The 16,154-nt window shown below is 40.8% G+C and overlaps 1 protein-coding gene across 1 annotated transcript; it reads right to left on the bottom strand.

The window, feature by feature from the left end:
• Positions 1-1,841: 1,841 nt before the first annotated feature.
• On the bottom strand, positions 1,842-12,982 carry cth (cystathionase (cystathionine gamma-lyase)). The gene is made up of 12 exons (XM_004561472.5): positions 12,722-12,982; positions 11,259-11,340; positions 10,989-11,084; positions 10,739-10,848; positions 10,309-10,443; positions 10,113-10,170; positions 9,599-9,676; positions 9,217-9,369; positions 6,917-7,038; positions 5,807-5,859; positions 4,056-4,194; positions 1,842-2,790 (listed from the first exon to the last, which is right to left on the bottom strand). The coding sequence occupies exons 1-12, from the start codon at positions 12,905-12,907 to the stop codon at positions 2,776-2,778; spliced, it is 1,227 nt and encodes a 408-aa protein (XP_004561529.2). The 5' UTR covers positions 12,908-12,982; the 3' UTR covers positions 1,842-2,775.
• Positions 12,983-16,154: the final 3,172 nt, after the last annotated feature.

Here is a 16,154-nt window from a genome sequence, read left to right as displayed (position 1 = left end):
AACACAAGACAAGCAACAGGGGCGGGTAAAGGGTAAGAGAGAGCCGGTGTAGACAGCGCATCCGGTCCTGCAGTGCTGGTCCAGTTGACTGCTATCTTCCCCGGTAGGGCACAAGCATCGAAGGCGTTGGAAAGGGGGAAGAATAGCCGTAACACAGTCATGATCAGGGAACGACAGTGGGAGGCTATTCCAGGGAAGTAATGCACACAAGACAAGACAAGGCTAAGCAGGGAAGATAAGGGTGAGGAGGAGAGGAGAAAAGTGCGACCGCCTTCGCTGAGAGCTAAAGAAGCCTGAGTTCCGTTTTCTTGTCCCTCTCAATTCAAGTTCATAATCATAGTTAAAGCTGCTACGGCACTAACGTGTTTTTGTTTGCCGAAAGAGATCAAAAACAGTAAATATACACATTGTTCCCCATAATGGCCGAGGCTGCTCAGCATGTTTCTGCTACTTTAGACAGAAGCTAGACAGACCCCACAGTTTATCCCTGTCTGTGGGCTGTTAGTCCACCGCTTACCTCAGCTGTCAGTGACAGTGAGAAGCATCCACATTTATTTAGTCTGGTATAAAACTATGGTAAACGACTTCTCCTCTGAACAATGACAGCAATACTGCAGTGAGTTGTTGAGGATATGCTGAACTTTGCCTGTCAGTAAGGCTGCTGTTTGTGTTGCTGTTTGTGAAACACTGCTACTCTGACAGTGAATCAACTCTCATATGATGTGAGAATAATCAACTGTTAATCAGAGGGAAAGTGTTAGCTGGCAACATTAGCTAGAATAATGTTCGTTTAGACCAGCGGCCATGGACCGTTTGGTACCGGGCCGCGAGAGTTGAGGCTCACGTGTGAAATTCATGGTTTTCAGGATTTTTATCGATTTTTAGTGTTTTGTTGGTTTTTTTTATCGTTTTTATCGTTAACTCTGTTTCCCTGGGTCTTCTCCCGTGTGTTATGAATAATTCTTCTTCTTTTTTTGGTACCGGTACTGATTTATTATGTTGTATTTATCCACGACACCTTAAAGGCAGGCCTGTAAAAATATTGTCGCACATAAACACGGTCCGTGGCGCAAAAAAGGTTGGGGACCGCAGGTTTAGACAGCTCTTGTGAGCTACCCAAAGACGGAAGAGACGTGTGTCTTACCTGCTGATAATAATTAGCTGTGACTATATTGACAAGAAATAAGCATGTTTATTTTATGCAAACTTTTTTCACACATTAGAGCCCTGACTTCAGTTCAGGAGATGACTCTTGAGGTGAGGAGGAAGAGCGTGACATTTTATTAAGAGGCAGCATTACTTTCTTCACATTTTTGTTTCTGTGGTGAGGGGGACTTAATCTCTGACGATAAAGCACAGGTACGATGCTTCATATCTCAAGTCTGAAGGTGCAGGCATGAAGTGAAATGTCCCTCCACCGCAGGCGGCCGCCTACGTATGTGGCCAGTCTCTAGCCACATACGTAAAACACAGTTGGAAAGGAGAGGTGCTTCCACCCACTGCTTTCAAATATGGTGGTTTCCACAAACCACTTCCCTATTCCTCTGTATTTTTAATGGATACATTATAGGTTCATCAGAAAGCAACAATTTGTTGGAAGATATAAACACACACACTAAATCTTTGTATCCTGATGAACATGATACATTTTTCTCCATTTAATAATTACATAAAATTACTGACTGCAGGTGTGGGTACTGATCAGTCTTTTGCAGAAGATCTGACACCTTAAGTTGGGAATTGCCCCACCGTGCACCCCCACCCCACTGCTGATGCTGAACTCACAACAAGACTTGTGCTTGTACAGCACGATGGTTGAGAGGAAGTGAGACGGGCACAGATTTGCACTTGGACTGATTTTAATGGATTTTTTCGATTACAGTAAATGATGAGCTGTGATGTGGGAGTACAGTGGGTTGCACAAATGGCGTGTGTGTTGTCACACAGATAAAACCCAAAGGAGTTCTGACATGTCTCAACCTCTTGTTTAAAAACATAAAAAGCTCTTTATCAAGCATAATTCTCAGAGATGTTCCTGTAAAAACATTCAGCCGTTTCTACACAGACCTCAACTGGAGTCACTGCTGGGAACGTCTTCACTTGTGTATACCAGACCCTCCCACGTTTACTAGCAAATATCTGGAGCTCCTCCTCTCTTAGTAACAGTTCATTTATATCAAAGTTTTGGCCAAACAAAAAGGACATGCAGCATTTTTTGTTCACCTTCTAGTTTGAGTAAAACAATTGTTCTGCATGGGAAAAAGAAATCTCTGTCCAAAACTGTGAGAGCCACTATCACTTCTAACATTTGGTCAGTAGGTGGCAGCTGAGCCTCAGATTGCAGATGATCGTGTGGAGTCTTTACCTTGCCACCTAAAGTGCCCTGAAGTAGATGACTTACGTTGTGAATTGGAAGTGCATATAAAGTAATCTAAAAATCTGCACATTGATACCATGAATCAACCTGAAGACACAGTTTCATAGCCAGGTTATTCAGAAAAGTGTCTGTTTGACATTGTTCCAGCAGTAACTCGTGCTTCATCAATTTTAACTGAGCAGGACTTTGCCTGATTAAAGCCTTCGAAAAATCCTAATTATAACAAAGCACAGAACAAACATGAAAACAAAGTAAAACCAGCCTAAAAGTCAGCCTCCCCAAGAACAAGCTTCCCTGACAGGCGAATGTCACTGAGCTGAGGTCCCACATGTTGGAAACTCGGGTCTTTCATCCCAAATTTGACTCCTCCACCCTCAAGGATGCCATCTGAAGACATTTCACTTCTTTGGATGCTATTAAAGAGAACAGAAGATAGAGGGGGGAATTAAAATAATTTAATAAATACATAAATAAAATGTACAATCCACATCCAGCTTCTCTTTTTTTCCCCTAAGAATAAAAAGGTCACTCTCTGATGAGCTTAGACGGGATACCAAAATGACTGCGATAAAGACAAGACCAGATTAGATTAATATAGGCCAAAGACAAAACCAGTCACTAATCCAAACCCAGGATCTTACAGAAATATCACCATAAACTACATCACTAACTGACCAACTGATGTCCACAGCCAACCTTTCCTGATAAAACTCAACTGGAAATGAACCCGTCTACCCCCATCTGACCTGCCATCCTATCCAATTAAATGTTTCACAAATCAGAGGTGCCTTTTCCTGGGACCACAGACAGTCATTAGAGAGATTTGTCTCCATTTAATATCCATTTTCTTCAGATGGGCAGCAGAAGGACGCAGCAGCATTATCTGAATGCTGAGGACAGGAGGTACAGAGTGCCATGTAGGGTACAGCTAAACGAGGTCGTAACAAGATTTTAGGAAATTCAAATGCACTGCTGATGACAGCGTAGTTAGAGGATGGGAATTAGCGGTGAATCATCCCAAACCAGTGCGCTAGAGCTCGGAGTTTTAATGCAGCAGAATCATGGCCAATTTGGGTGACCGTAAATCAGAACGAGTTGTTGGTGTTTAGTTTTGCATCCATTCATAAAATACACCAGAACTCACATCCCTAAACTATCCACGCCAACCAGAACAACGATGAATCAGAGAAAAGCACATTTAATAAACTCTTTGCCACCGTGCCAGGCCAGAGACAGTCAGAGAGGTGGACGAAAACGTCAGACGTCGACACCGGCTGCCAGAGGACGAGATGCGATAAAGATGCAGATGCAGATGTCTGGACACAGTCTGCCAAGTCTGAAAGCGATGCACTACAGTGCTGCACTGCAGTGAGACAGCTTAAAACTGAGTAATGAACTTGAAAATGAATTCTGGGAACACGACAATGTTTCTGCTGAACCAACAAAGAAGTTAAAAATAACATTTGCACTGTATATACTGAGAAACAGCAAATATCCATTTGAGGAGAGGGTATCCAGAAGAGGTTTTTGGTAGAAAAAAGTGAACATTTTATTCACTAAAGCACTAGCTTGACCAACAGGTAAAGTTAACCTTCTCAGGAAGTCAACTCAAGTCTCCCGTAAACTTGATGCCACCACAACACAGAAAGAAAACAAAAACTTAATGTCTGATACTTACAGCAGCAGCCAGTGCCTGATCCAGGTCTTCGATGATGTTGGCTTCGTCTTCCAGGCCAACGGAGAGCCGGATCAGGGTGTCGCTGATGCCCAGCACATTCCTCTCATTTTCTGGCACTGATGCATGGGTCATAATCGCCCTGAACGGTATGATAGAGAAGGATTACACATGAGCAGAAAAACATGCTGAGATTCTAATGGAGAGCATAGACAGTGACTTTATAATGGACATAAAGTGTTGCAATTACACTCAACAAAAATATAAACGCAACACCTTTGTTACTGCTCCCATTCCCCATGGGATGGACGTAGAGACCTAAAATTCATTCCAGATACACAATATAACCATCCCTCCCAAACAGTGGTCACAAATCAGTCCAAATGTGTGGTAGTGGGCACATCTGCTATATTGAGATAATCCATCCCACCTCACAGGTGTGCCACATCAGGATGCCGATCTGACATCATGAGTAGTGCACAGGTGTACCTCAGACTGCCCACAACAAAAGGCCACCCTGGAATGTGCAGTTTTGTCTCACAGCAAAATGCCACAGATGCCACAAGCAATGAGGACGCGTGCAATTGGCATGCTGACAGCAGGAATGTCAACCAGATCTGTCGCCCGTGCATTGAATGTTCATTTCTCAACCATAAGCCGTCTCCACAGGCGTTTCAGAGAATATGGCAGCACATCCAACCGGCCTCACAACCGCAGACCTCGTGTAACCACACCAGCCCAGGACCTCCACATCCAGCAGGTTCACCTCCAAGATCGTCTGAGACCAGCCACCCAGACAGCTGCTGGAACAATTGGTTTGCACAACCAAACAATTTCTGCACAAACTGTCAGAAACCGTCTCAGGGACGCTCAACTGCATGCCCGTCGTCCTCATCGGGGTCTTGACCTGACTCCAGCTCGTCGCCGTAACAGACTTGTGTGGGCAAATGCTCACATTCGATGGCGTCCGGCACGTTGGAGAGGTGTGCGCTTCACGGATGAATCATGGTTCACATTGTTCAGGGCAGATGGCAGCTGAGAATGTCCCAGTTCTTGCATGGCCAGCATACTCACCGGACATGTCACCCATTGAGCATGTTCGGGATGTGCTTGACCGGCGTATACGACAGCGCGTACCAGTTCCCACGAATATCCAACAACCTCGCACAGCCATTGAAGTGGAGTGGACCAACATTCCACAGGCCACAACTGACAATCTGATCGACTCCATGCGACGATGTGTTGCACTGCATGAGGCAAATGGTGGTCACAACAGATACTGACCGGTTCTGGGTCCCCAGACCCCCAATAGCGCAAAAAACTGCACATTCCAGGGTGGCCTTTTGTTGTGGGCAGTCTGAGGTACACCTGTGCACTACTCATGATGTCAGATCAGCATCCTGATGTGGCACACCTGTGAGGTGGGATGGATTATCTCAATATAGCAGATGTGCCCACTACCACACATTTGGACTGATTTGTGACCACTGTTTGGGAGGGATGGTTATATTGTGTATCTGGAATGAATTTTAGGTCTCTACGTCCATCCCATGGGGAATGGGAGCAGTAACAAAGGTGTTGCGTTTATATTTTTGTTGAGTGTAGTTTGAGGGAGTCTGATAGGGCTCATCTATTGGTCTCTGCTGCCCCCTTGTTGTGTTCTGTGTTAAACTGCAGCAAGCTTACAGTAAACCATTTACAGAAGAGTGTACTTTTAACACTACCAAGAATAAAAACACTACAGTGACACTTACGGGTGTTCTGCCAAACTTTCGTACCCACCGAGGCTTTCTGCAATCGCAAACATCTGAAATAAGACCACAAAGGACATGAAGATGAAGTGAAGCACGGCGCGTAATGTGTACAGGCGAGCACAAAAGTTTCAAGGGAATTACAAAAAATGAAAAAGACAATTAGTAACCCACAACGGAAACAAGCCAAAGCAGCACTCTTCGCTGTTATTTGTGGTCTGGATCATTTTCAGACATTAACAGCGAGCTTACATAGGCCTTTCATACACACAGTGAAGTCCACAATCTGTTCTCCTTGGATCATGCTGCTTCACAATGGTCCACTTGTAACAAATACTATAATAAAACTGGTCAAATTAACATGAAAACAATGTTTTTCCAGTGTGAAAAAAAATGTGATGAATTTGGCAGCAAGTATAAACTGATGTCACATGTTAATTATGGCTATTATAATGTAGCGAAATATTATCAACTTGGAAAGTTTGTAATGTGTCTTGTAGAAAAACAGCGTTTGAAAATGTCACTGTGTCTGTGTGCGTGTGTGTCCGGTCAGTGAAGGCATCTGATCCTGATACAGACTCTATGCAGTCCTATGAAAAACTAAGTACACCCCATGACTCATTAGTTATAGAACCTTTAGAAGCAACAACTTGAAGTAATCATCTTGTGCAAAATAATCGTTTGCACACAAAATTGCAGTTGGATTTATGAAACAGTCGCACTGGCCTATTTTGTTCTTACCACAGTGCGTATGTTCATCGTTCATGACCAACAGTCTTGTTTAATCTTCATACAATTTGCAACCTATCTGCACACCACCCCGTCCACATTTCTCTATATAAGGAAGTAGGTTTACCTCTAGGTGCAGCTGAGAAAGCTGTGAAAGGCAAGAAATAAGAAGAAAGTGAAAATATAGTGTCTGAGGTCCAAACAGGAAGCCAGAAGGGATAGTAGCTCGACTAAACCATTTCTTTGTAATCCCTACAAACACAGTAAGGGTGCATTTAGTTTTTCACAGCACTACATCTCATAGTTTTCCTAAAGCCCAGCAACCTGCTTATTAAATGCAAAATCAAACAGGCCAGAATAAATAAAAACTTTGAGCCAAATTACTTTGAGGTTATTGAGGAAGGTAGTAGCATGCTCAAGTTTCCCTTTAATGTTGAAGGCAATCATCCCTGGACACCCAGTACACTGTCTCTTCATCACTTCGTACTGGGGGTGAGACGGCAGGCCTGTGTCAAAAGAGGGAAGACATATCTCAAAATTTCAAATTTAATTTTAAAGAAAAAGTTGGTAACGTACAACTTAATTTAAATAAGAAAACTGACTAAATTATATTTTATAGGCAAAAGCTGTAAATAATTGGCAAAAACAGCACAATAAGATGAAAGTTAGTTATCTACCCATGAACACCAAAGTAAGTTGGAGGGAAAATGCTGATTAATCAGTTTGCTTAGTTAAAAATTAGCACAGAGGAGGGGCAAAAAATTTTATGGATGAGACACATTCAGTTGGCTACTTTCAATAGAAAATTCTGTATTTATTAGAGACGGCACGATGCCACTTTTTTATGTCCGATACGATATCATAAATTTGGATATCTGCCGATACCGATATGAATCCGAAATAGTGTGTTTTTCAATAAAACTGTTTTTTTAATATCTTGCTGCTTTTTGTATAAGTTCATACTCAAGTAAAAAAAAAAAAAAAAAAAAAAAAAAAACTAAAGCTATTCTGTTATACCTGTATGCAAAAAAATACACTGCACCCAAAATATTTCATATTTCAGCAATACTGATCAATCTAATAAACTTAAACCTGCTCCATCCTCCCTATTCTGGTATTTTAAAGAGTAAGCAACCTAACTAATAGGGCTCTAAAACTCCCAGCAAAAAAAAAAAAAAAAAATTTAAAAAATTTAAAAAAAAAATAGGGACCCACCCCCCACCTCATGATGCTTAATTGACGTAATCAACTTTAATTTGATGCAGTGTGAAGGAAAAAAAATGCACAGAAATAAAAAAAATTTCAAGAATAGTTAAATAGATTCAACATCTTTCTTCAACAGAACTGCAGACTGCACAGATGGTACCTTCCCAAAGGAAAAAGTACTACAGCTTACTAGGGTATATTAGACTTAATAGTTATACTATTAGACTTCTATACATTTTACATCAGATTAAAACTTTGGGTGTAAGATTCGGATAATTATTTATTAAAAGCTAGACATTTAAAATGAGAATAAGAAAGAAAAGTATGTCTTTGTGCCCCCCTTTTCCCTGTTCTTGCCCTATCGGCCCCCCTGGCTAAACTTTGCTAGATCCGCCCCTGCATAGCCGTCAGCTATGTAGAAAAAGATCCTGGTGTAGAAAGTAATATTAAATAAGTTCTAACAACAGCTGATCAAGGTTAAATGTGCTGCTGTTGTTCAGCCGCTGGTTTCCTCTTTCTGGCGCAAAGTGGGCCAAAAACAAACAAGAGAGATGGACTCGCGACAGAAAAGCCGATCAGCTGATCATTGATCAGTTTCATGATTGAAGTAGCAGCCGGAGAGGGAGGAAGAGAGAGAGAAGAGGCCATCGCTCCATAAATCGGTTGTTAAGCTTAACGCTGGAATGCTTTACAAACATTCAGAGATGAACTTACACACTTGCTTTACTTCTCTCTGGGATCACTGGATTGCTAGCGAGGCTACAAATACACACAGCCGCTCTATCACGTGACCACACTGCTGCGATGTGCTACGGTTATGAGCAGAGTTATGCCATGTCGCAAGTTTTGAGGTGCTTTTTTTGATATTTAATGGATCGATGACATTTTTTATTTCTCTCCGATATCCGATCCAGTAATTTACGTCAGTATCAGACCGATACCGATACGTAATATCAGATCGGTCCATCTCTAGTATTTATTTATTTACTTATTATGTAGAAATAGAGGGCAACACAAGGCAGGGAGTGCGTTTTGCTAGAAAACCAAAAAAAAAAAAAAAGAAGCGTGCCACGGGTCACCGCTCAGCAACGTGAACTCAAGTGACCGACAGTGACAATGGTTTAAAGAACAATGGTTCTTTGGATCAATGTTGTCGACTAAATAACTGGCAAACAAAGCATAAAGAGATGAAACCAGGAAAGGTCAGACTTTTATAGTTTAACTGTAAGACCACCAGAGTTGTGAAAAAAAAGACAGTGTTTCAATGGGGAAGGTCACCATTGGTCAGTGTGACCTCAAATGACCTAAAAAGACAATGTACAACAAACTGTGCAACTTGGGTTTTGCAGGCTCCTCCAAATAAGCTTAAAGCTAAATCAGCAAGAGTTTCCTTGTAAAGATTGAGATTGGAGATAATGACAGGCATGTTTTGACAAGTCTGTGGTATGTGTGATTTTAAAATGTTTACAGCAAATCACCTGGGTAGAGGACGCGCTCCACCCTCGGATCAGCCTCCAGAAACTTGGCAACAGCCAGGGTGTTCTTAAAGTGCCGCTCCATCCTCAGGTGAAGGGTCTTCAATCCACGGTTACACAGGAAACAGTCAAAAGGAGACGGCACACTACCCAGTGCTGACGCAGAGGCGGGATCACATGAAGAAAAGGAAAATCCAAAGAGGTTACAAACAAAGCCTCCCAAAATCCAGATCAACAAATACTTTCCTACTGAAGAGAATTTAAACTGGTCAGAACTTGAGCCTCCAAATACAATGTGTGGCATGGAGGCATATAAAGAGGTTTATTGTACATTTCCATAAAAAAATTTAAAAAAACACTTGATGCACTCTTTGTATTTAATCACCATTTTGCAGGAACTTCAGTCGCTCGTACAGATCCTCCCTGTTCATGGAGACGAGTCCCATCACCACATCGCTGTGGCCTGCCAAACAGATTATACAACAATAAAGAGAAGTCCAAAACACAGAGTTTATACTGGAGTTGACTTTGTTGCTCTTCTGTGTTTGAGCTTGTGCGTCTTTGCTATGTGATGATGGTGGGGCAAAACTAACTGGGTGAGCATCAAATTCAAACACCTTGACAAAAGTTCTAACTTCACTGGTGATCCCTGCATGTGTTTCTCTGTTTTAATCGTAGAGACAGGCAACGTGAGCATTTTAGCAATGCTTTACAATTATTATTCATTTAAGCTTAAGATCTTATTTCACCCATTTCAGACTTACTTTGGTACATTTTGGAGACATTTTAGGACTAAGGTAATTAATCCCTTCTAGCGTGCAACAGATCATGTGACTAAGCTCACAAAATGTTTGCATCGACTTCTAATGCAAATGTTAGGTTAGTAAAATCGAACCTACCATTCATGTATTTGGTGGCTGAGTACATGCAGATATCAGCTCCCAAAGCCAAGGGGCGCTAAAGGTGCACAAGAGAAACAAGAGTAAATCATTTCCTGAATTATTCCAGGATGAACTGGAATTTGATTGCAGGAGGTTATCGAACTGTTGTTACACAATCAACAGCGCACAAAATGCACCGTGGGTCAAGTTTCACCTGGAAATAGGCCGACATGAAGGTGTTGTCCACAACCACCACTATGTCTTTGTTGTGCTCGTGGACCAAGTCGGAGCAGGCCTTGATGTCCACCACCTTCATCATGGGGTTGGTGGGTGTTTCAATCCACACCAGCTACGTGAGCAAAGAGATGACGTATAAGTCAAACCAAACATGGGGGCGGAGGGAGGGGTGGGTGTAACTTCCAGAAGAGAAATCACTCGAACTGCTGATTCACAATGACCGTTTCAGTTAGCTTAAAGACACGCCCTATTAAGCAACATACTAGTCAAACCAGACACTGGTACAACAGCATGTGTTTATTTTGCAGATAAAATGGAAACGTCTCCTAAAAGGTGCACCCAAACACAAACAAACAAACAACACATGTTCTGAAATCTTCTGAAGTGTAATTTTTGCTTTGACATACCTTAGTATTTGGCTTCAAGGCAGCCTTGAGCAATTGTGGTTTTGTGCAGTCAGCAAAAGACACATCCAGGCTGACTTCAGCTGCGATTCTTTGAAAGTAGCGGTTTGTGCCTTGTGATTAAAAAAAAAAAGAATCTCTGTTAGTATCACTAAACCACATAACACATACATAATCTAGGAAACAAGATAACGTCTCATAGCTCACAGAGTTTGTTTTACACATTTGGCCAAGTTGCAAAGTGGTTTCTCACCTCCGTACACGTCATCCATGCTGACGATTCCATCGCCTGCCTTGAGCATGTGAGTGACCGTCACTGTGGCCGCCAGTCCTGAAGCGAGAGCAAGGCCTGCAGAGGAAAAGGTGTGAGAAGTTGTCCAGAGCAGGAATTATTTTCATCATCGTGTCAGAGAAGCCTAAAATTGGAAGGCTCTGTCATTTTTGAAGCGTTAAACATTTAGTAAAACGATGTTAAAACATGTTGTTTAAATTCACTGCTGTGAAATACGGTTGGCTGACGTACAGTACTTTGCTCCGTCCAGTGCAGCTACGGCTTTTTCAAGGCAGTTCCTGGTAGGGTTTCCACTCCGGCTATACTCGAACCCCTACATCAACACAAGATTTTTACATTTCATCACCACGGTCAGCATTTATAATACTTGCTTGCACCTGTTCAGACAGTAAGGGGATGCAGTTATTTAGTGATCAGTGATGACTTGGTATGTGGCACTTTTGTTAAGTTTAAGTATTAAAAAACCCCACAGAAGTAGATATTTATTATTATTAATGTTATTATAAAATACTTTGTGTTGGATTATATATATGTTGCAGGTACATACAAGCTGTTGCTTCTGCCTACACCCTTTTTGTCTAAAACATAGTTGGGTTTTTCCTTCTTTTTCCTTGATTTTGAAAAATACGGCTTGCTTTGAAAAGATCAGAAAGATGTAAATGAAATAAAAAAATACGTTTTTAATTTTTGGAGAAAAAAAATTACCACTTCTAATGGAGGTTAAGTGGTTTGTGTGAAGAAAGCTGACCTGAGTGCAAAAACTCAAAAAAAAAAAAAAAGTTTAACTGGTAATGCATTACAAATGAGGAGTATGCAAAGTACCCATGAAGGTGATGTCCAGGTGAAAATAAGTCCAATTCATCAGCCCTCTGCGACTGTTGATATGAGGTGTTTGTATTGATATGCTTGTGTGTGCATTATTAAATTATAACATCCCCACTTTGGTGTCGTGTTCATTGTTCAAAAAGTTTTGTGGATTCTTTAAATGCCTAAGCTGTGCTGCCATGACCTTTTTACAGAGAAGAGGTTTTCTCCTGGCAGCCCTTGCAAATAAGAAAAAAAAAAAGTTTAACTGGTAATGCATTACATATGAGGAGTCTTATAACTGTGAAACATTAAGCAATGAAAACTGACACTAGTGAACTCTGCCCTCAAGAATTTCTTTCCTGTGTAATGTCCTGCCTCTTTTTGTCAGTGTAGTGCTAGAAATCTGTCATCTGTAAGCCAATCAATGCCAGAAGCAATGAGAAGGGAAAAAACGACTTTAACAATCTGAAACATGGAGAGATAATGATGTTAAAGCGGAAACAAAACAATATTTATCTAACACAGACTCCCAGTAATGGATGGCCATGAACTGGTTATCACACGCAGGAAGGAATTACAATACAAGTCAAGCTTCATCTTTCGACTGAGGGTAGTTTCTTATTTAACAGAGTGCGCAGTCAGTCGCATGCAGTGGGTTAAAAACACTTGAATTCACAGATTTTACGTTAACTTTACTTACCTAAAGAGACATTCTTATTCATGCTAAAAAATAATACAAGACACGTCTCCATACAGGGCTAAAACATAATAATAGTATAAGAATAACCTAAAAATATACAAACACTTAGAAACCATCGGGCTTCGTATCGTCCATAACACTGGAACGAGTCTGATCCTAACCTGGCCTAAAGTAACGGGATACTTACAGCGTGCTTTCCTGGAGAGTACTGCTTGAACGTGGTAGAAAGGGAAATCGGCGGCACTACAGCCATAGATTTCCATTGCTCCGGCTCCTGACCGACGTGTATGGCATCTGTTGCAAAGGATTTATAAGCCGTGCGGAAACCGGCGAATAAATCGCTTTGTTCTTCTTTTTTGTCCGTGTTACTCATGGCAGTGCGCTCCAAAAATGACTGCTGCGGGCTGAAGATGAGTACACATTACCCGTGCCCAGTAATGGTAAAAGACATTTAATGGAGCCGTGCGCTGCGCTTGTCTCTCGGAGCCAATCAGCGCTCGACACAAACCGCGATGTGGCGCTGATTTGCTGGGGGTTAGTGGGCGTCCAGCCCACGTGGCCATGCACGTTGTTTACGCTGTTCGTCGTGATGCAACGTTTCCTGCTTTGTAAGTCAGGGTCCGCGTCTCTTTTTCCAACACGGTGCCTACTTTTTTAACACGAATGTGCTACTGCACGTTGTTTCCTTCTGGGTTTATAATTCAGGTATTTACCCAAAGACAGTGATTTATGTTGTTTTGTAACGCAACAGAGTCAGTTTACAATAACACTGACTTGGGGGGGGATACTCGATTTTTCAGCAGCCGCAATAAAAGTTCTTGTGTTGGTGGCACAATTCACAGAATCTGGTGCATTTTTTTATCCAATCATATTATTATTATCGCTATTTTGTTTTCTTCTTTAAAAACATTTTTGTGTCTGAAGCTGTGTTTCCAGGAGTGAACCACAGGGGGAGGAAGTGCTCTGTAATGACTTTGAACGAGAACAGTCCGCTTTGCTTTATTGTGTGCAGTTTTCTTCAGTTTGTTGAGCAAATTCACACAAGCGCGTGGAGTTAGTGTGATCTCAAAGTGAAAACAACATCTGATAAATATAGGAACATTTCTGGCTATTTGTTTTTTCTGTCATGGAAACAACAAATTGAATCTTTCTATCAGAACTACATTATCTTTGTTGGTGTAGTCACAACATTTTGGTGTCAGTGAGACAGTGGTAACACGATAGAGGTGGTTTTGATGCAGATTTAAGTATTTGTTGTTGTTTTTCATGAATACGTTTATGTATAGTAATGATTTAGCACGTAGACAGTGGGTGTGCTCTGGTATGGAACGATCTGTGGAAAATCAGAGGTCTCCGTGCAGTCCTGTGATTTAGTAGCATAAAGAAGAACCTTTTGCAGCAGTAACTTGAAGTAATCGTTTTCCGTGTGACTTTATCAGTCTCTCACATTGTTGTGGAGGAATTTTGTTCCACTCCTCTTTACAGTGTTGCTTCACTTCATTGAGTTCTGTGTGCACTTGTTTGTGCACAGTTCCTGATACAGTATTTAGTCAGCTTGAGGTCTGACTTTGGGCCCTTGAACCACCTTGATTCTTTTTTTTTTCCTGCTATTCGGCTGTAGATTTTCTGCTGTGCTTGGGATTGTGAGGGACTCATATTTGACTCTAGAATACTTTGGTTTACAAAGAAGTTCATGGTCGATGCAATGAATGCAAATTACCCATGAAGGTGAAAATAAGTCCAATTCATCAGCCCTCTGCGACTGTTGATATGAGGTGTTTGTCCTGATATGCTTGTGTGTGCATTATTAAATTATAACATCCCCACTTTGGTGTCGTGTTCATTGTTCAAAAAGTTTTGTGGATTCTTTAAATGTCTAAGCTGTGCTGCCATGACCTTTTTACAGAGAAGAGGTTTTCTCCTGGCAGCCCTTGCAAATACGAAAACCAACAGGCTCAACTGCAACAACCCCCCCCCCCCCCCCAATTAAATAAATAAATAAATAAATAATGGGAGCTGTGTGTTTCAGACAGTGTTAATGGAGCGTGTTGTTTTGTACATGTTTCAAGGATTTAGGTCTGTGGTTGAAGTGCACAGCCAGTGTTGCATGCTGACAAACTATCAACTGTTACCACCTGTGCCTATTAGGGATTAGGTCCCGGTAGTGTTTTGTGGATGGCTGCGCCCACATGTGCATTAGAACTGCTGAGGAAAGCCTTGTGCTAAAATGCATTTGTATTTTTCTTATTATCTAGTAATATTAAAGATTTTACACATGAAATTGTGAGTGCTGTAGTTCTTATTCATGAGTTAATACTTCCAAACAAGTTATATTTGTTCAGCCTTCTTCTAATTGTACTGTCATGAACTTAAACATTGAATTTGTTAACCGAAGTCTGCAGAATCTGAAGAGTAGGTTTTGGGCTTTTGGCAGTTTCTCTGAGCATTGCACAGTCTGAACTGGAAATCCACTCTTGGAAAGACTGTTGCATTGTTTTAACACAAACTGTGAAAACTTCTGCTTTTACACTTCCAGATAATCAGTAAATCAAGTCCATTTGATTAGTATCTGGCTGCTACTTACTCGCATAATTCCTGTGGAAGCAGAAAGGGTGTATTTAGTTTGAATGCACAGTCACATGAAACCTCACATGACTGTGACTACTGTAAACAAGATCTCACCTTTGTTTTAGGAAACTGTGGACATTTCATGGTTTTGCAGGTATCCAAACAAATCAAGCTGCTGCTGCTATGGCCTTTTCTTGGCAAAGTACTCACTACAGTTTGAACAGAAATTCTGTGAATAAGGGCTTAGAGATCGTCGTGTTTTGTTTTGCTTTTGTCTAAGTATGTTTATGACTATTTATGAAACGGAATCTGTCATATTTCTTGTATTTTAAATACCTTTCTTTTTTCCTGAAGCACTGAGTCCATCATTGTCAGAAAGAATTAATGTTCATTGTTCACTCAGGCTTTTGGTCATACACTTCATTTTAAATGATAACATGAAATAGATTATAAACTAATTACTAATTAGTGGTGATAAAGAAATGCATTCACTGAGGTATCTGGGTGCAATTTTAAATACATGTTTATTTCTGTTCTTCTTAGTATAGATCTTCCACTATAGATTCATTTGAGAGTTAATATTCCTTTTTATTTATTCGAGCTATTCAATGCGGATGATCCACAGAGAGTATGATACACATAAGATTTCCATCTCCAGCTCTAAACTTTTAAAGTTTTAAAGCTGAGGTCTGTGGCTGAAATTAACACTTCCATATAAAAACATTCAGCTGATGTACTATGTGGTCATTAAAATGTAGAACTTTTATTGTCATCGATGTACATTGATGTATTTTGTAGTATGACCTTAAAAAAAATTAAAGTACCTTAGCATTTTACTGAATAAAATATTTATTTATTATATTAATATTTATTTTATGTTGAATTTATTATTCAGTATATATTGCAGGTCACGTGGGCAGATTACACACTGGTAAAAGACCTTAATAAAATGCAGAAGACACAGTAATACAGTATAAAAATTTAAAATCCAATAATGAGTGCAATAGGCTTCTTTTTTATGAATAACAAGCATGCTTGTAACTCTTGTAACT

The sequence above is a fragment of the Maylandia zebra genome, linkage group LG15, assembly GCF_041146795.1.
Source record: "Maylandia zebra isolate NMK-2024a linkage group LG15, Mzebra_GT3a, whole genome shotgun sequence".
Lineage (NCBI taxonomy): Eukaryota > Metazoa > Chordata > Actinopteri > Cichliformes > Cichlidae > Maylandia > Maylandia zebra.
Note: the sequence above shows the minus strand (reverse complement) of the source record. Positions and strands in the feature narration are given on the sequence as shown.